The following is a 26,469-nucleotide window of genomic DNA, read 5'->3' as shown; positions in this document are numbered from 1 at the left end:
GATTATTTCAATCTGAATGATGTCAACGTGGGAAATTAGCACTTGAAAGCAATTGAAGAACTTGAAGGAAGAAATAAAATATGAAGATACCTAAACAATCTTAATTTTGCCCTGTATTCACCCCTCTCTGTAATTATGTTACCGTGATTAAAGTGCACTTATTGTCATCCCAGATTATGCTACTTAGATTTTTAATTGTTAGTGACAAAAGCCTCATCTTACCCTAATTAGGACCTCATTTCTCCAAATATGGCCTATACGCAGAACTCCAGGAATTTTGACTGTGTAGAGGTTTGTCAAGTCTTCATCATTCCCTTGCAAATATCGTTCAGGCCAAAGAAAAAAATTGAAAACTAGGCTGCACCTCTTAAAGAAATCCCTTTTAATCCTTATAATTCATAAGGTATCTAATGGATTTACTTTTAATTCTTTAAGTGCTGCACATCCTGAGGAGCAGTACCCCTTCACACTAAATAGAAGCTAAATCTCGGAAGGGAAGGAGAAAGCAGCCGTTCCTGGGAAGCCACGCTGAGCGCCTCCTCCTCGCATCCCCATCACACAGAGCCCAGCTCAGACCGTGGCTGCGCAGATCGATCCATCCTGCACGCCTGAGCTGTAACCTCAGACAGAATTAGAGACATTAAAACGCCTGTGGAGCTAATTGCATCTGTGGCCAATGCTCAGCTGCTGAATACGGGTGAGAGAGAAATCTGTTACCGAGCTGACCTTCCCAAGGAGATATCTTGAAAAGTCGGCCTGGTGTCCTAGAAACGTCACACAGCACTTGGGATCGGTTTGCAGACGCCACCACAGCAAGATGTTAGGTCCACAAACTCAGCATGTCCCCAGGAGCTTTATGCCCTGGCCTCTTTAAGCAGCTTCTTCCAGGGAATGAGAAACTATACCCTGAGGAAAGCTTTTGAGCTGGAAGAGATGATCACCAGATGGTCACTGGCCATGCTCCCCAGGCTACTGAGGAATTTCCAGATGCTGGTTATAAGTCATCTTTTTCACCAGCTGAAGAGCGCTGCTCGCTCCTTCCTTGGGTCATGAGAACGGGAAGGTTTCTTCCTTTGGGCCAGGCTGTCCCATCCAGTGTGGCCTTAGACCTGGTTTCCAGCTCAGCCAGGTTCCCGCCGTAGCACTTAGACTGAGCCTTACTCGTGTGCTTCCACTGACTGCCCTGTGCCGTGTCTTCATGACCAGCTGGTCGAGCTTGGTGGGTCCAGCCCGGCTCAATCTGCTAGTCCAGTATGACTTCCGTACGTTTGCAAATCCATTCTCTCTCAGGGGCTGGGTTTGCAGGCCTGAGTTTTGTTCAGACAGCATCTCAAAATGGGGTGGACACGAAAAACCTGCTTAGTGGCAATTGGGGGTTTTATTCCAACTGAGCTACAAAGCAAGTACCTCCTTATTTCAAGATATTTTGCTCCTTAATCTTAATTCTCAAGAAAAGTACCTTTTCTTTTTTTTTCCTAAATGGGGGTTGTTGCATTACAAAATGTTACAGGGCCAGCATGTGGAGAGCAGAACTGAACCCCCCCCGTTAGCTCTAGCCAGCTCTGAATTGTGCCAGGGTGGGTTCATGACTGGTTTAAGCCCCTCTTACTCCTCGGCTGGACCTCACAATCACTTGTCTGTGGTTAACATGGCCAAAGAACTTGATGCAGTTTGTACTTGCTGGGTCCAGCAGCAGAGAGATGGGGGAGCAGTGAAAAGGTGACCAAGTTCAGGGTCACTTCCCATATGTCTGGTGCCACCTGCAACCAGCCCGCAGCTAAAGGAGCCTCCTCAAGGCCTCCATCCTTTGCTCAGGAGATGCTTTTGAGCTCAGCTCCTTGCTCACGTGCTCTGGCAGAGCAGCTCACTCCTGCTACCCGCCAGCCCCTTTTTCAATAGATTTTGGTTGTGAACCCCAGGTGACATTAAGAGGTCCGGCCTCGCTTCTTTGGTCCCGCCGACAGCGATTTTGCAGTGCTGCTACAAGCTGTGTCAGGGTGGACATGTCGCTGCATTTCTCCCTGCTATTTCCTTCCTCAGAGGATAAAACCAAGCTGATCGTCCTTCTGCCCTCTGTCTGTCCTTCTGTACCAGCTATGCAGATGGCTGCTTGGCACTGGGGGCTGGCTTGAAGCCCAAATCGGCTGGGGGGCTTGGGGTGCTCCGACACTGCGATCACAGCGAGGGCTGGCAGGGAGCATCTGGCTCCGGTGGTGGGAAAGTCGCACCCACACATTCAGAGAAAGCAGCAAAAGGAAAAGCAAATCAAGACTAGGCTGGAAAACATCGGGGCAAAAAGGGTGATCTGGCCCTGTCCCGCACACACAGCCTGCGTTGGAGGTGAGAAGTCTCCCTGTGCCCCCCAGTCTCTCCCAGGCGCTCGGCTCTGGGTGCACATCTTGGGCTGGCTGAGCCGCCGTGCTGCCTGGCAGGTGTTGCTCCTGCACCAAAACCTGCCGTGTTGCTAAGTGACAGCTGATTTACCACATCGCTTACCCACCCCGGCTCACGGCAGGACAGCAGAGGAATGGGTACAGCCAGCATTGGCCAGACCTCATCCCTGCCATGGCCAGATGGTGTGTAACCCACATCTGGAGAGGCCACCTTCACCTTTCGTTCTCCTGTGTTTACGGTCAAACTCCAGCATGAAATGGAGAGGGCAGATGGCTTTGGCTGTGTGTGCCAGGAGCTGGCAGTCCTGCCGGTTTGCGGTGTGGATCGCCATGCAGAAGGAGAGCTCAGCTACGCGTGGTTTTCTCCATTTGTGCTTTCTGCAATACCAGCACTTGATGCTCCTGCAGCTGCCAACCTATGGAAGGCTGAAGGGAAAAGATGCCCCCCCCTGCAAAATCACTGGAGAATGGAGTTAGGATTAACGAAAAACTGGTTTTCAAGCATCTCACCTCAGCTCTTGCACAGGAGCTGTAGTGGCTTGCAGCTTGCTCCATCACACAACCAACAATTGGTACCTCTGGTAGAGACACCGGAGCCTCTGCAATGGAGAACAAGCACCATTATCCCCGCCTTGCCACTGTGCAAACCAGCTTACCCAGAATCGTCAGGTTTCCAAAGGAGAAGAGGTTTCTGTCCCTTGCTGGATTATACGACAGCTTCTCAACTTGTTGGCTGATTTAAAAAAAAAAAATTGGAGAACAAGTTTTGTTAACAGAGAAAGATGCACACACGTGCACACAGAGAACCAGTTGGTCAGCACACACGTGTGACCAGGGAAGGCATGAGGAATGTCCTCTTTTTCTGCTGTTACCCCAAGGCTTCTAAATTCTAATTAAAGCTTATGTTTTTTTAAAGGCAGAGTTATACCAAGCACAGCACCAGTGTTAAGCTGCACAGAGCCACAGCTTTTCCTAAAGCAGCCAGTCTTGCCCTTTCAGGGTAAGCTCAGAAGAGAAACACAAAAAAACCCCACCATGACCCCCAAAATCTCCTCCCATTGAATCATCAAATGTCTGAACAGAGCTAGTAGAAGGGTACCGCACCTTTACTAATTTTCTGTTATCTGCTCGTTTATTTACCGCCCTTTCCCCACACAGCTGAGGGAAAGCAATGGATCTGCTTCCCCTGGTGTTTCTTGCAGCTGAGCCGAGCAAGCAAAGGTGACACTGACATTTTTAGGACACAATCAGGACACTTTGCACAGGTTAGGGGCCACTGTGTGCATTTAATTTGGTGGCTGACCTCATCCAGGCTTGTGCCCTGTTACCAGGTTGGTTTTGGCAGCCTCGCTCCCACCCCAGCAGGGTGATGGTTGGGTGGCCGTTCTTGGTCCCACCTCATTGCCCAGCCAAGCCCACCTTGCAGCCCATCTGCCACATCCATGTCACCTACCAGCCTGTTGTTGTGGGCTCCAAGACTGGCACCAAGAGCAAACCTCCGAGAATCCAAATCATTTGGTGTTTGCAGCAGCAAGCTCCACATCTGGATTTCCACTGGTGAGAAAAGAAGATTCCCTGAAGGATTTTTGCCTGTAGACAGACATCTACACACTTAACACCATTTTTTTCCTCCTACTTGAGAGTATTTGCCTAGTGTTTTGTTTGTTGTCGGTTTGGGGTGTTTTTTGGTTTTTATTTTTACTTTTTTCCTGACTAGAAGAACCTCTGACTAATGCATGTAAACTGCTTTCTCCTTTCTGTGCTGCATGTGCTGTATGGGTGGGGTTTTTAATGGTTTATTTCAATTCTAGCAGGTGTGCCTGCTTCTCTCCCAATCTCCTTCCTGCAGCCTCCAACCTGCAAAATCTATTCAAAGGGGGCTGCAAGTTCTCAAACACCAGCAGGTTTTCAGCCCACATGTCGCCAAAGAGGAGCCCCCCCATTAACATGTGCCACGTCTCCCTGGGGATCTGGATGGAGTTGAAGCGGGGAGGCGGGAGCAAGAGGCAGAGCACACCGGCTATCTCAGCATCCCTCTCCTTCAATGCCAGCTTAGTCTGAATTAAAAATCAGCTTAAAAATATAACCCCAGGGTGTGTTACCGCACCCCTGTGCAATGAGAGACCAGCACATGCCCCTAGGGTTATGACTGCAGCCAGGACCTACACAACAAGGATTTAAGGGTTTCCTGAGCAAATGGCCTCAATATCTTCTTGGGTTCATCCCCTGGGGGTCTTGCTCCTTCGTATCACTCGGGGGTAGGATCAACGAGCATCCCAGCACCTGGCTGAACTGGGAAAAGTTTTCAAGCAAAGGGCTAGAGATAATTTGTCTTAGCAGGACAGCAAGAAATACATCCTGCTGGGGCAGGCAGGGCTGGAAGCCAGCACCCCAGGAAGGCAGAGGGGAGATAACAGTGGCTCATAGCCCTGTGTTGGTACCTCTAAGGACAGAGGGAGGAGGACAGATGAAGAAAGAGAAAGGGAAACCTGTGTGTGGGAGATGGAGAGAAGTGAGAGGCCAGAGACAGAAACAGCCTTTGAGAGGTGGCTGAAGGCAGCTGCCTGCAGCTCTGCCAGCAGTGGCTGGCAGCAGAGAGGACTCTGGTGGCCCTTTCTCCAAGAGAGAAGCCTCATTAGCAGAGAGCAGCGATGCTGCAGTCATACAAATGAGGAATGAAGGCAGGCAGTCAGGCAGTCTGGTACTGGTTTACCTTGATGTAAAGACTAGTTTTCAGTTCACTCACAACATCTATGTGAAGCTGGGTTCCTTCAGACAGAAATGGAGGTGGTGGTTGAAGCTGAAGCCCCCCAGGCTGGCTTCCCCTTGGTCCCCCCCCAGAGAAGGCTGTTGCAGCGATGCTGCACTGAGGCTGGGGCAGCTGGGAGGCCCGAGTGTGTCCCAGGCTGGGGGTGTAGCTGTTGGGGTGTCTGGGGTCATCTGAGCAGGACAGGGGACAAGCACAGTGTGGCTGCTCTCGAACACCAAGTTTTGGGGGTGATTTGGTGTGTGTTACATCTCAGCTCTGAGGAAGCCAATGCATTCCCTCTGTTTGGTGGGGGTGGCATAGCCCCTGCATGTATGTGTGTAGGTATCTGCCACCTCTCCCCAGCCCTCTGCGGAGCAGGGAGATGTGTCTCTGTGTACGTGTGCATACACATGTGAAGTAGTGCACATGCATGTGCACACACAGAGGGTGTGGATGTTTGCATGTACATACTTGTTTGTCCCACATAACAAGTGATAGGATGAGAGGAAATGGCCTCAAGTTGCACCAGGGGAGGTTTAGATTGGATCATGGGAACAATTTCTTCCTGGAAAGGGCTGTCAGGCATTGGAACAGCCTGCCCAGGGCAGTGGTGGAGTCACCGTCCCTGCAGGGATTGAACAGACACGTCAGTGAGGTTCTTAGGGATGTAGTTTAGTGCCAGGTTTGGGTTAACGGTCAGACTTGATGGTCTTACGGGTCTCTTCCAACAAAAACGATTCTATGTGTGCATGTCTGTGTGTTTATGCATGTGTAGAGGTGTGCACGTCTCTGCAATTGTGTGTGCACATATTTGTGCCTGTGCAGGTAGATGTGTGCATATGGGGGGGGTGTGCACATGTGTGTGGGCATACGTGTATATGTGTGTATGCATAGATGTATGTGTGTATACACATATATGCGTGTGTACACATGCAGGTGCCTGGCCGCAGCCCCCACCCCCAGGGCAGTGGATGGATGCACCGTGTGTGTCTGTGCCCGCGGGGGTGTCCGTGCCCCGGGCTATGCCGGGGGGGGCGGTCCCGGCCCCACTCCCGCAGCAGCGGCACCGCCCCCGTTCCCTCCCTCCTTCCTCTCCCTCCCGCCGCCGCAGCCGCACCGAGACACAAAAAGCGGCTGGGGCAGGGCCGGGCAGGGCCGCGCCGCCACCATGACGGAGACCACCAAGACCCACGTTATCCTGCTGGCCTGCGGCAGCTTCAACCCCATCACCAAGGGCCACATCCAGATGTTCGGTCAGTCCGGGGCAGGGGTTTGCGGGGTGGGGGGGGAGGGAGGACGTTTCGAGGGGCGCAGCCGCGGTCCCCCGGGAGCGGGGGCCCCGGGCGGGCGCTGTCCGCGGCAGGTGGTGCTGAAGGCGCTGCGGGGGGAGGTGGAACCCCACCCTCGGCCCCCAGCCGTGGGCTGTGTTTCCCTTCAGATAACGGGCTTCCCCCTCTGCACTCACCTTGTCAGACCGGCGGCTTAAAATAGCGCCAGGAGCCCCCCACAAGCCCCCCGGGGGTCACTCCCAGTGCTATTTCTAAGCTGACATTTGCCCATTAGGTCTCAAGCCTGCGGTCGCTGCAGCACTTCTATATCCTCTCTGACCGGGGAGCGAGGGAGGGACCGGGCCAAGCAGCTAAAACCAGAAGTGAACAAAAATATGGGCAGTTAATTGAAATACTAAGGTACCCAACCATTAGATTGATAATAGTGGGAAGGAATCCGAAGTGTTCATGTGAGGTGACTGATATTACCAAGCCTCAGTGAGATGATCCAAATGATGGGGATGCTGGAATCACTGCTACAGCCTGTTCAGGCAAGACAAGAGGGAGGGAGGGATGGAGGAAGGGCAGTCTCTGTCAAAGGCAGTCTGACGTGCCATAAATACTGACGGTTTGGGTAAAGCTCGAAATGCCAGGAGATCTCTATGTAAACAGCGACTTACCTGGGTGGGGAGGAGTGAGGGTGAAGTGTCTACTGCAGACCACATAAAGCACGGGAGTAGAAAAATCAGCTCCTCTAATATCCCTTCTTGGAGCACAGAGAGAGGAACCATCCTTGATGTCTGACAGGAGATTTGAGGCTGGTGAGCAGATGCTGAAGTTCTCATGCTACAGATGAAGCAGCATCCTTGGGGTTTCTAGAAGCTGTAGATAAGTTTCTAAGTGCAAAAATAACTGAAGGCAGCTTGGGGTATTTCTGAGTCAGACCTTGTTTTCGTCGATCATAATGAGTTTAGCAGCAGGCTAGAAAATGATGGGTTTCTGGATGCAAATGATCATATTGTTATTCCATTTCATAAGTGACAGCAAAATGTAGTCCTGGGTATCAATATACCTGAAACTTAAAAAAAAGCCTATTCACTAAGGTTAAAACAATTGCAAACAACAAGGAACAAGAGTAACTACTTAAAAATAAAAACAATAATTAAATGAAATTACAAAGACATTGTTGATAGAAGCAACTATTGATAAAACAGATTTCTGTAATCCACATTATTTAGTCCTAGATAATATTTTTATTAAGAAAAATAATACTAAAATTATTAACATGGCACGTATTCTGTAGACTAAAAGCCACCAACAATATAGATTTTAGAAAATAAGGATGAGATATTGGTATACAGTGGGTGTTTTTAGTGGACTCCTGATGAGATTATTTTTTTACTCAGTGCTGTTCAGTATCTCTATGAATGACCTGGAAGAAAATATATAATCCCTGCCAGTAAAAAGTGCCGGTAACCCCAAAGTGGGTAGAATAGCAATTAATGATGGTAATGAATCAGTTGTGCTTCTTGACTCAGGTTGTTTGATCAAAAGGGCTTGTTCAAACAGTGAAGTCAAATGCAAAGTCATATGTCCAGCCAGGAGGAATGCACATCAAATATAAACAACAGGCAAATGTCTTCTGCCAAACAGTGGCCGTGTCGAGGACTGAGGAACAATTGTCTGTAGCTCACTGAATACAAAGTCTATGTGACGCTGTAAATAAAGCAGCAAATGTAATCTTTGCAGATATAAGCAGAGGAATATCAAGCAGCAGAAGAAAGGTGGTATTATTTTCATGTACAGTGTTAGCAAAACCCTTTTTGGAAGAACAGTAACTAGAATTAAGTTAGCTCTGGAAACCAGGCTTTGTGGCAAGAGTCTAGAGAGGCTCAGCCTAGATCCATCCTTAAAGATGTTAAGGAGTGATTTGATGGTAGCCTTTAAGTATCTGCATGGGGAGGGATACGTGGTGTGTGATGGAAGGGGACTTCTTTATTCAGCAGACTGAGGAGGTGCCAGGAACAGGTTTGAATCCCGCAGAACTTCAACCTGCAAATATGATGTGTGGTTTTGAGCGAAGCTAATCAAGTAGCAGGAAAAGGTACTTGGGTACTTGATGGATGCTCCGTCACCTGAAGGCTGTTAGCTCAAGACTCGGACATGTTTCAGGAAGACATGTTTTAGCTCAAAGAGGAAGGCTTGATGTGGAAATTTTCTATATATGTCCTGTAGGCACACTGGAATATAAGTCGAGATACCTACTAGGGACAAATGAGTCTTCTACAAGGAAGGTACACAGAATTTAGCTTCTAAATCCCTGTTCATTTTTGTTTGAGAAACACTTCCCCCCCCAAGCCCAAAAGAAATATCATGTGAAGCCATGGAAATCTCAGCCAAAATCTGCATTATTCCTTTAGCTCTGTGCTGTAGGAATCCAACCAAAACAGTACTCCATCCTGTAAATGTATTTCAAAGAGCTGAATTTGTGCAAAAGGATGGACTTTATCTTTCAGACAGAAATTTGGGCATCATGAGACTGATAGAGGCATTTTTTTGTTTAACGTAGAGAGACACAATTTATTTGACACGTGGCACTGAGCCAAAGAAAAATCTAACATTCGCACTGGTATGCCACTGTAGACATGCCATTGTACGCCAACCATCATTTCTCTCAGACTGGATTTTGCCACGTTTTATTCAGGCCAAAAGCCAACCTTTGCCCACAGGATTTTTGCCTGAATAGGAGACGGGTTAATTGTTTGGAAATCTCTTCTAGTGGGGGAGAGGTTCCCACTGGGATATTTTTTCCACCAGTCATATGGATTTAAGACTCAGTATCATCATTATCCTTGAGTTTCCAGAAAGGTGGGATTCTTGTTACAACTGCAACCCAAGCCTTGCACCCACGTGGAGCTGAACTTACTGCAACAGGGCTCCCTCCATCCTCTGCCAGTTAACAGGCTGGGTCACTAGGGCTCCCCAAACGAGGCTGATTCATGTCTGTGTATATAAAATGAATACCATACATGCAAACTAATAATTCACATAAGATACATAATATAATTAAGAAGTAGGTGAGATGCAGTGCTGTACAGCCATCCATACCAAGGGGTTGAGACAAACACCCACATTGCCCTGAAAACACTCTGAGTTATTTGTGGTATCAGATGTGCTTTGAGATGTATGTATGTTCTGAGTCACAAATTGGAGTTGTATTTTCTACCTTTATGTGGCTATGGGAGACAGATTAGGATGCTAATGTCAGGGATAGGAGAGAAGAGGGCAGAGGTTGTTTCTAAAACTTGCTGCGAACATCATTGGGCTTCAGCCTGAAAGGAAAATCCATTTGTATCCTAAAGAGGCAGGGAGAAGGAAAAGCAGATGTCATGCAAAAAAAGTCTTAAAAATTTGAGAACAACAAGATTCAGAACAAAGACCTGAGCATGGGGTAGATGCTTAACCCTCCTTCCTTGCAGCCAGCTCAGAAGAGGAACCTCTGAGACATTCCCATGGTGGCTTTGGCACCTGTGGGGACACATGGAGCAGCACAACACTGCCAGCAGTGGGATTTACTGCCTAAAGAACACCTCCCTCCATCTCGGCCTCACCGCAGGTCACCTACTGCTTCCTTCCTGTGCAAGTGATGCCACCCAAAGGACAAAAGCCAATGAGCCAATGTGAAAAGCAAAATCTAATCTGTGCAGCCCTGCTAACGCACCAAGGCGCGTGCTGGCACTCTTCCAGCTGAGGAGCTGGTGCTTACTTTGACAATTAAATAATTTCCTCACCTTGTCCCAGCTCAGAAAACCCCAGCACAGCTGTGTCCTCCTCCTACCTGAGGTTCAGAGCATGAAAACCACTGAGCAGCCCTGCAGAGGAAGGTAGAAAGTGTATTTTTCGATCAAAAAGCCATGGTGGTCTTGAGTAAAATCCTGGGATTAAAGTCATCACCACACAAGGTCAGAGGCTCCAAGGCTTGTGTGGTTCTCCCTCGTGGTGGTTCAGGGTTGGAGAGGGAGCCAACAAGCTGCCAGTCGGAGGGCAGATGCTGAGCGAGGTTTTTCGTAGCTCTGCGGGGAAAAGCGCTTGTACCGTCACACAGATATGTGAGAACTGGAGGCTTGTTCTGATGATTTCTGCAAACAGAAGCATGAGGGATTTGGTGGGGGGCAGTGGTATCAGGTTGATCAAAATGCAGTGTTTTGATATTGATTTTTTTTTTTTTTCTGTTTTCTTTTTACTTGTTTTTCTTCCATTGTAGAAGAAAGGCCTCTCTGTAAATTCCCATTCCCCATTTTGGCAGGGCAGGCTTTTTTTTCTTGCCTTTTTAAGGTCCTGAAATTCCTCAAAACCCATCCTCTCACATGCAAACTTCTGGCTTCAAGTAAACAGCCTTGCTTGCCAAATGCTGTTTTATTTCTGCCCAGCTCTAAGAGCAGCCTGACACAGCTTCATCTCCGAGGCTTGGGTCACCCATTAAACCCAACCCTTGCCGACACGTTTCTGTCCCCCGTCCACCTCTGCTTGTAAGCCTTTGATCAGCAGAGCTTTATTGGGCATGTCCCTGCCCTTGCAGAGGACACTTTCACACTGTCCTTCCCCTCTCATGGTCACACGGTGCCCGTGAGGTCCAGCAATGTGGTGGGGATGCTCAGAGGTGTGTCACCCCCAAGGAAGGGGTTGGGATGCTGTCATTTCATTCCATCAGAGGCATCTGGCTTTTTGTTACACTGATTTTTTTGGCACTACCAAGCCTTAGATAGCAAATAGGTGATTCGAATCAAATCTGTAGCGTCTACCTGTATCCCGACTGTCTCACCTCCTGCGTGATGGTTTATGGAGTGAGGGATTGCTCCAGGTCCATTCACGCAGAAGGGGCTTGCGTATTACAGGGTGTTTCAAAAAGATGGACACGATTTCAAATGTGTAATGATTTTGAATTGGATCCATCTTTTTGAAACACCCCGTGTTGCTCAGATGTGCCGTCCTCATAGGGAGTCTTGGTACCTTCAATGTTCGAAACTCTTTAGGCGCAGCGTTTCCCACGCACTTCATTTCAAACAGTGCTGAGACCTGGACTCGTGCAAAAAAAAACGTAGCTCGTAATAGGGTGAATCCTGAAATTCCGCAAGTCTCCAACATCTTTCCTTTCCTCACCCTTTTTTTTTCTGATTAGAATTAAATTGTCCCTATATCCTATGAGCATCTGCTACTTGAACAGACTCTGTATCCCAACCAACAGCTGGGTAAAAAACATTTCTGATGGAAAACAATGAAAGAGGACTCTGCCATCAGAAGTAAAATTCTCCACTGTATGGCGTTGTAAGAAAATTTGAGCAATTAAAAATCCCAGCAGGCTGCTCTTTGGTGATTCAAGGCTGCCTTTCCAGAGGAGCAGCACTGAGCTCTGCTGCATCATCTGAAGATGGGTTTGAGCTGAAGAGATGAAGTTCTGCGAGTAAAGAGGGAGGGAGAGGCAGGAGCTGAGGCTTTAGTTTCTGGTGTGTTGTTTTAATATCCTGAATTTCAATAACTTTTTTTTAGTATATTGAGATGACTAAACTGCAGGACAGCTTAATAAGAGCATCGCTGCCTGGTACAGAGCTGTGAGGATGAGCAGGATGCCAGCTTGCACTTTGCCCTTTTGCTTAAAAGCAAATATATCTGCAAGTGATCAGAATGAAAACTCCAAACCCCCCGCCCATCTCACAAAAGCTCCTAAGGAGCTCGAGAGAGTCTTTGCCTTTGCCATCTACAACACGAGTAATAAGTTGAGGCCTCTGCAAGTCTGCCATGTGTTTCCATCTCATCTCTATCGGATGCAGGGAGTCGCAGCATCCATGCCACCTCTCAGCAGCTTTTAAAGTTAATTCTGGCCAGGCTTTTGCAGTGCCATGGGGAGCTTCTGCTGACACTCAGGCTGCTGAACTCACAGCAAACAGCCAAAATCTTTCACAGGTAGAAAGGGTCTGGGAGGGCAAGACATAGAATCATAGAATCATTTTGGTTGCAAAAGACCTTTAAGATTATCAAGTCCAACCATTAACCCAACCCTGGCACTAACCCACGTCCCTGAGAACCTCATCTCCATCTGTTCAGCCCTCCAGGGATGGTGACTCCACCACTACCCTGGGCAGCCTGTTCCAATGCCCGACAGCCCTTTCCAGGAAGAAATTGCTCCCCATATCCAATCTAAACCTCCCCTGATGCAACTTGAGGCTCTTTCCTCTCATCGTATCACTTGTTACTTGCCCAACCAAGTGCTCTCAGCTCAGAGCAGTGAAACTGGTCAGCCCAGCCTTGTGCCACAGGGGTGTCACTGACACCTCCGCTCCCAGCACTCGCCCAAAACATTCCGAAACTGCAGTTTCTGGGATGCTGTGCCAGGAGGACCGAGCAGCACCAGAGGACTGCAGCCATAGTGCTTTTGGGTGCCATTATATATCAGTTAAAGTCACATTCCCATCACTGCACCCCGTACAGACTCTTTTTTCATGTCCTTTATTGCCAGCTTCCTGCATCTCAAGCATCTTGTCTCCTCTTTATGACCCACTGAGAGGAGGAGTTTTCCCAAGCACCGTATTAAACTCCATCAATAACTACTCAGGGATTCTTTTAAAATATTTATAAGCTCTTAAATATTTAGCAGCATTTATTACGGTCTGTGAGACATTACATTGTCTCCATGACAATGCCACCTCCCAAAATGTGCCACGTACATTCTCTTACTTCCACCAACCATAAACAAACCTAGCAGCGACAAATCCAGTCCTACAACCTCATTCAAAAAAGAAACAGGGGCTCTGCTTCTATTTAAAAACCCTTCATGCTTGCTAAGACGCTCGCACCTCCCGCATCATCCTCTCTGATACTTTTTAACAGCAGCCCGTGCAATACCGAGGGTATCAATTAGCTGAATGCTAAACCCCAGCAGTGGCAGCCCACATCTCTCACACGACCTTGGGCATGTCACTTAATCTCTCCCTGTGGATGCAATGTGGGGGGACTTGTGTCTCAGCTTTCCCTGCCGGGCTGCTGCAGGTTTGTGCCGGGTATCGTGGTGGTGGGGGATGCGGGTAGGAGCGGCTGGTGATGAGGCTGATCTTTGTGCATCAGCTGGCCCAAAATAGATACACTCACCCCTGCATGTCCTGGCCTCCGAAATACTTTCTGGCAGCAAAGCAGGGGGGCTGAGAGGGGTCCACAGAGATGAGGAAGAAGGCACAGAGATTGATCAGAGACAGGTCCAAGGCCGTGTCCCACCACTTGTGGCCAGAAGACAAGGGGCAAACAGAAACAGTCCAGTGGCATAGAATGTGCAGCACAGGTAATCCCACCTCTAGCTCTAATCCTAACCTTAACCCTAGCCTAAAGCACCTGTGGAAAGATCTGACAACCTCCAAGACAGAAAAGTCAGCCTAAGATGGAGATAAAGCCAGGGTAGCTCTGGACTTTGAGACGAGCACTGCAATTGCTGTCATGGTGCCACCAGTGCCCAGCCAAACAGGGCTGGATTTATTGAGATGCGCCTGCATAGAGAAAGCTGGGAAAAGTCTGCAGTGCCCATCACAGCTCTGGAAACAAAACAGGGCCAAGCACAGCTCTCATCTCCCCAAAGCAGCATTGCTTGCTTGTGTTGAAGGTGTGCATCACACCTGGAGAAGACAGTATAATTCAGGAGCACGCTTTATCTCTCTCCCCCTCCAGAATCAACTAGTTTACTTTAGTAAGCTTGAGCTTAGTAAAGTTCACACCCACAGAAAACTGCTAAATCCATATTTTGGTAACAGAAAAACCTATAGCCTTTCGAAATACATATTTTCAAGAGCCACTATAGAGCTTCTCCCAGGAGGAGATTAACTGGGATACGTCTGGTTTGGAGCCAGTGCAGAAGGAGGCAAATGCAGAGGAGCTCCCCACGGGATGGGTAGAGAGCCCTGAGCCAAGCTAGGAAGGATTTGCTCAGCCTCTGCTCCAGCAAGGTTTCTACTTTCACTGAAAACCCAATAGCCCCTTCTCTAAGGAGACCCCATTTTGCTGGGGCTTATTGGTAAGGGAAGGAAGGAAGGAAAATCCAGTTTTCCCAGCAAGACTCATGAGCTGGGTTGGGGATGCTGGAAGGCATGGCTCATGGCTTTGCTTCTGGTGCCTTTGCTTTGTGAAAAGCCAGCGTCAAAGCTTCTTTTGGGGGAAAAGAGGTCTTGAAAATAGATCAGCAAAGAGTAGAGGGTTTCACTAAGCTGTGCAGCTGTGTTAATGGGAACGTGACATCCCTTTTGTGGCACCACAAGGGTGAAGTCCTCCCTCGGCTGCCTCCTCTGCCCCATGTTGTCACCAGCGTCCCCCTGACCTTTCTGAATCTCTGTAGGTGGGACATTTTCTGCCCACACAGTCCTCGTTCGGCCAACACAGACCCCTGCCAGGATCAGCATTTCCAGACACTTTGCCACCAAAGACAAGCAGGGGGTCAGAGTCATGGCATAGGGCTCAGCCCCACATTGAGGCAACCCAAGACCAGCAAAGAGCCACCAGGCAAATGCTGCAGGGGGATTTGAGGACCATAAATCCTCAGCTCCGAGTAGGGTTCTAATCCTGCCATGCATCAGCCTGTGCCCATGGGTACAAACTGCTGCCTTTGATGTGCTACAACAGCTTGGAAATGAAAACAGAGCACTTGCACAGGGAAATTAGGGCAGTGGAAAACAAGTGGAGAAATCTGTTGTGGTTTGTTTGTTTATTTTAGGTCTTTTTCCTCCATTTTTTTTTTTAAACAAAAGGCACTGGGTGACACTGATTTCCCAACCTGTGGCTGGTTAAGATAAGAACGGGGACCTCCCCAGGGACAAACATTGAGGTGCGTGTCCTACTTTGGCCGTGCCACCCCCACCCTGGTGGAAGCAAAATAAGACCACAGCAGGATAATGAAAATATTCACCAGGTTCCTTTCACTGTTACCCTTGTGCTGTTTGACTATATCTGTGGGCCCAGGGCAAGAAAAATCATTTCAAAACAGAGCAGTCATGACTATCTGGAACACCGTCCCCTTTGCTTGCCAAACAGTTTATTTTTGCTCCTGATATTTATACTCATACAGCCACAGAATACCAGCTCTGAGCCAGATTCGCACCACAAATTGATGTCACTTTACTGCAGGCAACGTATTTACATTGCTTTACACCAGCTGGAGAGCTGTTCAGTCTCAAAAACCCTATAGGACAGACGGATTCCAGCTGAAATTGCTCTGACTGCTTTCTGCCTGATCCAGCAGCATTGATGTCCCCTAACCCGGTTTGTACTTAAATAAATCCTGGTGCTCAGGGGGGCATTTTACACCAAGTGCTGGGAAATGTGCGCTTTGGTACATTTCTCTCTAAAAAATGAGAAAAATACTACACTGGAAAAGGAACAGTCTCTCCTCTCCACCATGCACCACATTACAGCATGCACAGCCCTTGCTGACTTTTGGGTCAGCCAGATAATACACCAGCCAGGGAAAGTTCTACCACCTCTCACTTTTCAATACTGTGTATACAGACACTCACCTTACCTAGAGATGCTTAATCCTTTTCCGAGGGTTTCCCAGCAGGGTGTTTTGGTGCTGTTCTGCAGCAGGGAGCTCAACAAAACATCCTTCTTTACACAAAGTCATCTTCTTCACCCATTTTTATCTGCTAAGAGTTGCTTTTACCAGGTCAGAGGCTGCCCCAAGCTCTGGGTGTTAAATACCAGGTGGAGGGTGGTCCACCTTGGTCCATCCTTCAGGTGAGACCCAGAAAGCTGCTGAGCATGTTTGTCCTCTCCCTGTGATACCAGGATGGAGATCTCTGGGCAATAAATTACATCACTTCTCCTTAGAAGTGGTGAGAGTGACATAAAAGTAGGTCCAGGCCCTACCTGGAGGAGCTGGTGGCAGCTTCAACTCACGCAGCATCTCCCCATACTTGTCCTCATGTTGCTCATCTGATGGGCATTACCTGCTCCACCACAGCAGGTGGGATGCTCCGGGGCGGGGGGGGGGAAAAAGCTCTTTGGCCTGGGTTGCTTTGCCAGGCTCTTCCTCAGATGCTTCTTCTCAAGCTCTCAGATCCAGAGTTTCCTCCCGGGCTCCTGTGGACCTCCTCTCACTCATTGCCACTTGCAATACTCCAGTTCTGAAAAAAAAAAAGAGGGAAAAATAGGATGCTTTCAATTTAAGTCTGTTTCAATCACATCAAATAGGCTGTTCCTCTACAGCTTCATCTAAGAAACCCAGGTCACCTGGGCCCAGCTAGGTCCCTCACCCAGGCCCCATCTCATTAGCTCTCCAGCAAATGCTCTGCTATTTCTAGGTCAGCTCATGGCGATTCAGTCTTCAACCTTTTGCTGCTTGTTTGCTTTAAGCTTCTAATTTCACTTTTCCGCCATGAAGTGGTCAACAGATGGTGATAACGCGAGTTGCATTAGTCATCACTCGGGCGGCTATCAGAGCTGGACACCAGTGGGGTGCCTGGGTGGGCTGGAAGGTGGGGGCACCAGCAGCAACGTTTCTCTGGGGTCTTTCGTAGCCTCCAGGAGTTTTCAGGTACTTAGTGGCCAATGCTTTTTTGTGCCTATGAAAAAAACATCAAAACAAATGTGCAGCAAAGACTGAAGATGTGTAGCATGGAAGTCCCTTCCAAATTTCTTACTTCTACAGTGCCTGGAAGCAGCTAATGGGGTGCAGGGTAAAAAACATAACCGAGCAATTAGCTTGGAGATGAAAAATCATTAAACATTAGGGGGTTAAACGAGATAGTTTTACCAACCAAAAGTCTCCTGGAAATCTGACTGAGATCACCAAAGGGGCACAGAGCTCAAGGCAGGATACACTGGGATCTCCCTAGGCTCGCCTTAGGAAGGGTCAATCCCACAACAAAGAACCACACTCTGCCCCCTCCGCCTGCTTCTTCCCTAAAGAGAAACTTGTCTTGAAGCACAATCAGGGCTTGTTCTTCTAGTAGAAAAGTTGTTTTGTCCCTCTGGGAAGTCAAGGAAGTGGAGGTGATGACATGAGGTGGGACAGAGAAAGTGGTGCTGGGGCTGGTGGGAGAGAAGAGCTGGGCTCTGAGATGACTACATTTCTGATGTATTCATCACTGGTTTGGCATTCAGAGTTATATCTCTATTTTTAAAAATATATATATACACGTACATCACTCAACTAGACAAAGAACAACTGTTGGCTCCTTTCCTGAGCTGGGCTCAGGGCAGGAAGCAACATTTAGGTCCTGCAAGTGCTGCTAGCTCGATAATAAACCAAACTGTGCTGGCTTATCTAGGTCACTCTCCCCTGCAGGAGAAGGTATTTCAGACAGCGGGAAAGCTCCTGCCTTGCCCTCAGCACCTCATAGCCACGTCTCGCTTCCCGTCCGAGGATGCTGGAGGCCAAATTGCTTGAAAGGAGAATGAGGCACCCAGGAAAATGGTTTTGCCTTCTCCCTCACTCGTGGCCGTGCACCGTCCCCTGCCCCAGATCTCGGGGAGGAGCGATTAACGTTGTGCAAAACTTTCTCGCCTCCTCGGTGTCTCGTGTGTGTTTTCAGAGGGTTGGCACAGAGCAGGCTGCAGCTTCCATCCCCCGGCGGGGAGAAGGGCGTAAATCACAGTCAGCCAGTGGTATTCCTCCATTTAAAAAAAAAAAAAACAAAAAACCAAAAAACCACCAAAAAACAACAACAACAAAGGAAAAAGGAAGCGGATGAACCGTGCACGAAGTCAAAGCAAATGCTATTTGAAATTACACCTTGAAAAATTGAACGTGAGGAATATTTGATTTCATTAACGTAGGTTTAGGTGATAGAGCAGTGCCAGATGAGCCAAAATGATGTGATTAAATATATTCAGTGAGACCCACCAAAAAGAAACATCTCATAAATAAGCATTGATTTCCTATTGGGGAAGCAGGACACTATTTTTATGCAATTGGGACAAAAATCATCACTTACAATTTTTGCTGCCCCAGAGTGTATTCTCTGGCCAGTCTTTCGCCCCCATCACCTCACAGGAAAGCAGTGAAGCCAGAAAACATCTGAAGTGCATTTGCAGGGGCAGTGAGCAAGGCTGAGGTGTGTCGAGGGTTAGATTGCGGGGTGACAATAAAACCCTGGCAGATGTATTGTTAACCTCCTCTCCCCCCCACTTCCCCCTTTTGCCCCTCCCTCTCCCCTCTTCCCACTCAGGACAGGCAATCGGAAGGGAAAGAAGGACAGAGAGAAGGGAGTTGGAAAAAATTTAAGATGTTTTACTAATGCTACTAATAAGAATAGAGAAAATAGTACAAAATATATAAAACCAATCTTGAAAGTCTCAGCAACTGCAGAGCCGGCACCCAAAGTCCTGGATTAGGCTCTGCAGCCAACCGGAGCTGGATTCAGTCTGTCACTAGGCCTCAGTTCGCAGGGATGACTAGCAAGGTCCTCTCCTAATGTTGGACATAAGCAGAAGGGAAAAGGGAAAGGCAAAGGGAAAAAGGGCCGAGATCCTCGTGTTCTCCCACTTTTATATGAAGTATTCAAATTAATGGAATGTTATACACAGTTGGTCAGTTTCTTGGTCACCGGTTTCTCGTTGCCCCTCTCGCGAGATGTCCGTCCATGCTTAGCAATAAGTTTGCATTCCATTGCTAGGTTTACCAAAACATGTGTCTGGTTCTCCAGGAAAATGCAGCTAATATGAAGCTTTAGCTGACAGGCAAATTCACTAAAAGAGAAACTTGTTTTTAACAAAACCAGGACAGGTGTCACCAGCACTTGGGAAGGGTTCAAATGCCACCCCTGTCCCTCCCATCCCCACCATGGCAAGGTTAAGGCCAACCACCAGCTGTCACAGCGGGGCTGTGCTGGGGGACATGGAGCCGCAGCTGAGAGCTCTCCACCGCACGAGCACGCTGCCGGTGGGCTAATGCACATCTTGGCAGGGTCCATCACCGGTAGCTTATTTATGTTACAACATTTAAAAGCCATGCAAGGCTGGCTGGGGCATTAAGGACAATTTACACCGGAAAAGAAATGAGCTTTTATTTTCAGACCCAACATCCTTGTGTTGGTGTTGCAGACTATAAAGTTCTTATAGAAAACAAAAATACCTGAGGGTGTTTTCTGGGGTCCAGGGCAGTCTCTGGACATCACAGGTATTTAACAGGCAAGAAATGGGCAGGAAAACTGTGACAGAAGCTGAGCCCAACAACAACAAATAGGCCAGGAGCCCTTGTCTGAAGTGATGGTCCATGTCAGGAGAGCCACTGGTCACCTTTTAGCTGCTAAGGGAATTTTTGGCTGGTAGACAGCTGCAAACCGGAGCAGGTGAGGAAGGGAGAAGTTACGAGGAGAGAAGGGGTGCACATAGTTCACGAACAATGAAAAATCAAAAGGAAAGAATTTGTCTGCAGGCAGGGAATGAACAGCTTCATGCATCACCTCACGAGCTCTGTCTGGCTGTTCCAGGACTGCCAGAAGAACCCTGGTGAGGTGGTTGAAGGTGATCTGGGGTCTGAAGGTGATTTAGCTTTTGCTAAAGACCTGCCCTCTCCCCACCAAATTGTCTTTCTTGCGAGGTCTGGAGGTCCCCAGGAAGGTCCACGCTCAGCATCACCAAGGATGAGATGGGCAGTCAGGATGCATCCAGTCCTGCCCTTAGTTGCCTTCCCCACCCAGCACTTCCTGCACTGGGATAGAATCATGAAATCATTTTGGTTAGAAGAGACCCTCAAGATCATCGAGTCCAACTGTTAACCCAGCACTGGCACTAAACCATGTCCCTAAGAACCTCATCTACGCAATGATGAGCCGCTCAACGGGTGCTGGGCAAAGCCGGTGGGTGATAGTGGGGTTGGTGGGTCCAGCTGAATCCCCCTGCACCCTTTTCCTTGTCCTCCTCCTTCAGAACGAGCCCGGGACTACCTGCACAAGACTGGACGCTTCATTGTCATCGGTGGCATTGTCTCACCCGTGCACGACTCCTATGGGAAGACGGTGGGTTGTCCTAATTTCCCTTTCTTTCTCCTGTGTATGATGGTATCTCTGAAGCCAGGCAGGAGCACTGGGCAGTGCTGCATGCATCTATGATCCTTTATGGATCTCTTCTGCCCAGGGTAGCTCCTGACCATGGGAAAGCCTCCGAGAGGAGGGAGAGGATGAAACCTCTCACTCTTTAGATAAAAACTGCAGTGAGACCCTACAACCAGCTGATGTACTAGACAAAAAGGACAAGTGTTCTCTCCCAAAACAATAGTGGTCATCTTGTTGGGTTGGGTTTTTTGTTTGAACAATTTCAAAGACAATTTTTTGTGGGGCTGGCAACACTGCAGACAGGGACCTTTAAAAGCACTTTCTGGGTTGGGAAAAATCCAGATTAGGATAGGAGAGAGTTTTCTCCTCTCCTGAAAACTGGAGGAATTTCATCAGAAACCACTATCATGGGCTCTGGCCCCACCAGCTCAGGGCTGAGAGTAGTGGTGCTGAGCAGACCTTACCGACTGGTTTGTAGCTGGGACTGAAGCAAGGCTGGGATTCTTCCTCTCCAGCCAACAGGGGCTTAAATAAATTTTTGTGATCAGGAACAAATCCTTCTGTCTTGTCTGAACTGAGCGAGCCTGATGCTCTGCGCCAGGAAGGGTTGCAAGCCCAGGCTGGCCAGGGCATCCCATAACCATTCCCCCATCACTCTCTCTTGCAGGGTCTGGTCTCAAGCCGGCACCGCCTGACCATGTGCCAACTGGCCGTTCAGTCCTCCGACTGGATCAGGTGAGGGGCAGAGCCCGTACCCACCACAGCACCGGCGGCCCTGGCAGCTCTTGCCCCTTCCCTGGCACCATGAGGGCAAAGTCCTGCATGCAAAGTGGAGATGCCACCAGCTGCTAGAGATCCAGGATGGATCTCCTCTCCCAGGCCAAGCTTGATTAAAAATCGGAGGCCTTCCTCTCCTAGTTCAGCAGAGGACTGATCAGGAGTGTTACACCACCCTTCAAGGAGGCCCTTTGGCTTTGGGGGCGGGTCTCACAAGCCACTTGTTGAGTCAGTGATATCTAAGTGAGGCCCAAAGTCACCCAGCCCACCCCAGCCTTGTGCCCTGGCACCTTTGCTACACCTGCAGCACCAGCCCGCTGACTCCTCTTCCCAGCCTTGCCACATGGCATCTGACGGATGAGGTGGGACCAGGAACATCTCGGGAAACAGGGTTGTAACACATGTAGTTACAACCGAGCCAAATAAACCTCGTTAGTTGGATACCAAGAGTGGAATGGTGTCCAGGCACACACTCAGGTCCCCAGGGCTGTTTGGGACAGCTGGGTGGAAGGGCTGGAGGAAGACATGGTTCATGGGGTGATGGTGGCTACTCACGGTGCTGCTGGCTGGCCCAGTGGGGAGCAGTTAGCATGGCAAGAAGTCCAGGCAGGTCATCAGTGAACACTGTTGCCTTGCTGTGCTCCCCGCAGGGTGGATCCCTGGGAGTGCTACCAGGACACCTGGCAGACCACCTGCAGCGTGCTGGAGCACCACCGGGACCTGATGAAGGTGAGGCAGCCCTGGCTGGGGTGTGGGGAGAGCGAGGGAGCAGGGCTGCTTTTGCAGCAGCACATGGACATCAAACACCAAAATATGGCTGGGACAGACTCAGCGAGCTGGGAAAGTTCAGCAGGTGGGGAGCAAAAAAAACCCAGGAGGAAGAGTCCCTCCAAAGCCCAGGCAGGCCTGAGAGATGAGACAGGAGGTGACTGCCCTCGGTGACTGTAGGGACAGGGAGGGAAGGACTGCTGCCATCACGTGGATATAGCAAGCAAACCAAGGACAGAAAACACAAAAGCTCATGGGCAACCCAAAAAGGAGGCACAGAAGTAGCAGGACATGTAGTGCATCCAGGGATTGTTGTGTTTCTGTTACTGGAGACGACCTTCAGCCTGGGGTATGAAGGCTCGATACAGGGGTTGGGTTTTGGGAGGCAGCTGGGATGAAGGTCCTGTTCCAACTACATCTCTCCCTCATTGCAGAGAGTGACCGGCTGCATCCTCTCCAATGTCAATACCCCCTCCATCACCCCTGTGATTGGCCAGCCGCAGAACGAGTCCTCGCAGACCATCTACCAAAACAACAACAACGTCTCCAACAAGCCCACCGCAGGCAGGTGGCAGCAGATTATGGAAGGAGGGAATGGCCACCCACTCCTCACCTCCCAGCCAGGGCTGCCAAGTGTTAGGAACAGTGCTCCATCACCTTAATTTTGGGTCAGGTCGATTTATTGGGCTCCATGCCCCAAGCCTGGGTTCGGGTGGAATGCAATGGAGGAACTGGTTAGCACCCAGCACAGCAAGGGCAGCCCAGAACAGCTTTAAATGTCTGTGAAATCTCCCTGGTCTTCAGCTGGATGATATTCAGGCAGTGAGAGCAGCCAAGAGAAAGGCTACCTGCTACCTGTGGGGTGCATGCAAAGGACAAGCTGGCAGGAGAGGTGACACTGCTGGATCCCCCATGAGCCAATGGGATGTGGGACATGGAGGTATTAGCTGGGCAGAAGAGGGAGGATTACTTAAATCCCATAAAAACAAACATCTCATGATTTTTTTTTAGTGATTTTAGCTGTCCAGCTGCTCTCTTCAGGGCACAGCATAGCACTCAGGAGTTAAGAACACAAAAGATGGGGAGATGCTGAGAGCGGTTCCCACCCCTGGGCACAGGAGCATCTTGCAGGATCAGGGTGTCTAGAGTGTTCATAGGGGTCAGTCTGCCAGGGCACCATTGCCTCTGGTTAATTTTTCTTCTTCACCTTTAGCAAAAATTCTGGGGAAGGTGGGAGAAAGCCTGAGCCGGATTTGCTGCGTTCGTCCGCCCATGGAGCGCTTCACCTTTGTGGGTAGGTAGAGGAAAGCTCCAGCATTGCCTCGGCTTCAACACCATCCCCCAGCCTTCCTGCCAGGTTGGGCACCAGCAACTCTCTTGTGCTTCCCTCCCGCAGATGAGAACGCCAACTTGGGGACGGTGATGAGGTACGAGGAGATCGGTGAGTACACACCCACCTCCCTCTGGCTCTTCCGGGCTGGCACTACAGGCTCAGGAGAGGTTGCACAACAGATCTGGCAGTGAGAGAAGGATGCTGGAGCTTCATCCTGTCCCAGTGCCAGCTCTCAGGGGTAAAACCAGAGCAGCACTAAACTGGCCAGAGCCTATTCCTGAGGGCAGAAAAGCAGCCCAAACTGAGCATGCCACTGAGACCCGGCTCACAGCGCTGGCACAGACCCACTGTGGCATTGTGCCTTGAAAGTCACCCCATAGAATCACAGGATCATTTTGGTTGGAAGGGACCCTCAAGATCAGCAAGTTCAACCTTAACCCAACCCTGGCACTACCCCACATCCTTAAGAACCTCATCTCCGCGTCTGTTCAACCCCTCCAGTGATGGTGACTCCACCACTGCCCTGGCCATCCTGTTCCAATGCCCAACAGTTCTTTCCAGGAAGAAATTGTTCCTAATGTCCAACCTATACCTCCCCTGGTGCAACCTGAGGCCAAGTGCCATGAAACCTTCCCTCTGGCAGTGAGATCACCCACATCCTCACTTTGTCCATGGCCCCAACAAGCTTTTCACTCAGCAGCAGGAGGGATTTTGGCAGCCTAAGCAGCCAAAGTGGAAAATTTTTTCACACTGAGGGTGGTGAGATCCTGTCCCATGTTTCCCAGAGAGGTGGTGGATGAAGCATCCCTGGAAACATCCCAGGCCAGACTGGATGGGGCTCTGAGCAACCTGAGCTGGTGAAGATGTCCCTGCTCATGGCTGGGGTGGCACTGGGGGAGCTTTGAAGGTCCCTTCAAGCCAAACTGTTCTATGATTCTATAGCATGGAGAAATTACTTCCTTCCCCTGGTATACCCCGCCTCCAGGGCTGGAGTGCAGCCATAGCAAGTGCAGCAGCATAGGAGAGGAGCTGAAATAAAATAAGGTAGAGGTGATTTAATGTTTGGTACCAACAGAGATGTGAGAAGGACCAGAGGATCTTTAGTGAGACTTGTTTTGGCAGGGGAGGTCTATGTGGAAGAGGATCGCCGTAAGCAACACAGTGGGATGGCAATGGGAGGTGCTCACCATTGCTCCCACCTCTCAGAGTCTCTGCTTCTTTTCTTCAGAGCTTCGCATCTTACTGCTCTGCGGCAGCGACCTGCTGGAGTCCTTCTGCATCCCTGGTCTCTGGAATGAGGCAGATGTGAGTCACCACTGCCGGGTGCCTCTGTGCTCCTCTTCCCCAGGCTCCCTTCCTCCTCCTCCTCTGCTCCCCACACCCAGCACTCCTGTGAGCTGCTAAGGTCCCTCAGGATGGCAGGAGTTGTGGCCACCATCCCCACCTCCTCTTCCATCCCAACCCTCACCTCCCCTGCACATGGGCAGCCTGCACCCAAGTCACCAACCCTGCCCAGCTGCCCCTTCCACAGCCCCAAGCCCTGCTCCCCCTCACACAGAGGACATCACCCCAGGTACAGGTAAGCTTGTCCCAAGGGATTTCCAAAGGCTCTGCTCCCACTCCTTGTCCCTTGGAAGGAGCCAACTTCAAGTAGATGCAAGTCCCAGCAGAGTGAGGTGTGGCGGTAGGAAATAGGTTTGCAGAAGTTGGCTTGACATTAGAAATTAAACACATTCACAGCCAAATCTACAGCTTTTGCATATTAAAATTTGCTGACCCAGAGCTCTTTTGAATGAGCCTGGATTGTCCTGAGATGGGTAAGGCAGTGGGAGCCAGACCCATGCGGTGAGAAACTTGGCCACCAGCCTTGGCGCAAACTCGGTTTTTCTCTGCTCAGGGCAGAACAACCCTAGAAGACCTCTGTCAGGACGAACACATCCATCCTGCTCCTAAAGCCTTCAGCGAGGCAGAGGTCATGTCCTCCTCAGACAATCTTTCTACTATGACAAGCCCTCCTTAGCCTCAACATCTGTTCATAGGATTTAACCCTCTTCTTATTTCATCCACTGCAGACCACTCACCACTCCTTGATAAATCCAAGTTTCTGCCAAAGACTGTCCAGATAGCCTCAAATTCACTTTGTATGTCCATCCAGACCATGGCCTGGCTTTCACGGCATGGGGAGGGGTTGGCAGATGGTGGCAGGTCTTGCATGGGACTGTTATGAAAGCTCTCCTCACTTTGGTTTGCTCCTAGATGGAGGTGATTGTGGGGGAGTTCGGGATTGTGGTGGTGCCCCGAGATGGAGCAGACCCTGACCGGATCATGAACCACTCCTCCATACTCCGCAAGTACAAAGTAAGTGGATGTGTGTGTGGCTGGGGAAGGGTGCGAGAGGACCCCCCCATCCTCTCTTTACCTACTTCTGCCACAGGACACAGAAAGTCTCGAGGCCAGATGCTTTGAGCTGCTAGGTGAGATAAGCAATGGGGCCACCACACAGCAGCCCCCAAAGGACAGCAGGGCTGGAGGGACAGACACCTGCTTTCAGGCCATCCCTTCATTCCTCTCTTCTTCCTTCCCCTGCAGAACAACATCCTGGTGGTGAAGGATGACTCAAACCACCCCATGTCAGTCGTCAGCTCCACCAAAAGCAGGTGGGTGACTTCTGCTACGAGGCAGGGAGATGGGTGCCCCCAAGCCAACCTCTCCATTTGTGTGGACACCAAGGTGCCACCCAACCCCCCCAAGTGGGCTCTGACCCCTTCTTTCCTTCCACACCCCCAGACTGGCCCTGCAGCATGGGGACGGACACGTCGTGGATTACCTCTGTCAGCCCGTCATCGACTACATCCTCAAGAGCCAGCTCTACATCAACGCCTCCGGCTAAGCGCCAGAGGCCTCGCAGCGAGACAGCCCTCGTGTCCCACCTGCCCACAGCTCTTCATCACTCTTGTTTCTCTCTCTCAGTCCATGTCTTCATCTCTCTCCCCGCCCCATGGCCTTCTGACCGCATCTGCCTCTCACTCCCAGCGCCAACACTCCATTGTGCAGCAATGTCCAGGGAACCATGGCATGGCCCTGAGGGGAATGGTTTGGTCTCTTTTTTTCAGGGAATCGCCCTCCCCCTCATACATAGGGAAGGAGGGGAGCC

At 49.8% G+C, this 26,469-nt stretch overlaps 1 protein-coding gene across 1 annotated transcript; it reads left to right on the top strand.

The window, feature by feature from the left end:
- Positions 1 to 6,272: 6,272 nt before the first annotated feature.
- NMNAT2 (nicotinamide nucleotide adenylyltransferase 2) lies at positions 6,273 to 26,257 on the top strand. Its single transcript, XM_082052228.1, has 11 exons — positions 6,273 to 6,395; positions 20,313 to 20,401; positions 21,105 to 21,172; positions 21,865 to 21,943; positions 22,417 to 22,546; positions 23,196 to 23,276; positions 23,379 to 23,423; positions 24,544 to 24,620; positions 25,572 to 25,673; positions 25,905 to 25,972; positions 26,103 to 26,257. Exons 1-11 carry the CDS (start codon positions 6,311 to 6,313, stop codon positions 26,203 to 26,205), a joined length of 927 nt encoding a protein of 308 aa, XP_081908354.1. The 5' UTR covers positions 6,273 to 6,310; the 3' UTR covers positions 26,206 to 26,257.
- Positions 26,258 to 26,469: the final 212 nt, after the last annotated feature.

Source organism: Streptopelia decaocto (genome assembly GCF_964273445.1).
Source record: "Streptopelia decaocto genome assembly, chromosome: 5".
Taxonomy (NCBI): Eukaryota; Metazoa; Chordata; class Aves; order Columbiformes; family Columbidae; genus Streptopelia; species Streptopelia decaocto.
The sequence above is the reverse complement of the archived record's forward strand: the minus strand, read 5'-3'. Positions and strand labels throughout refer to the sequence as shown.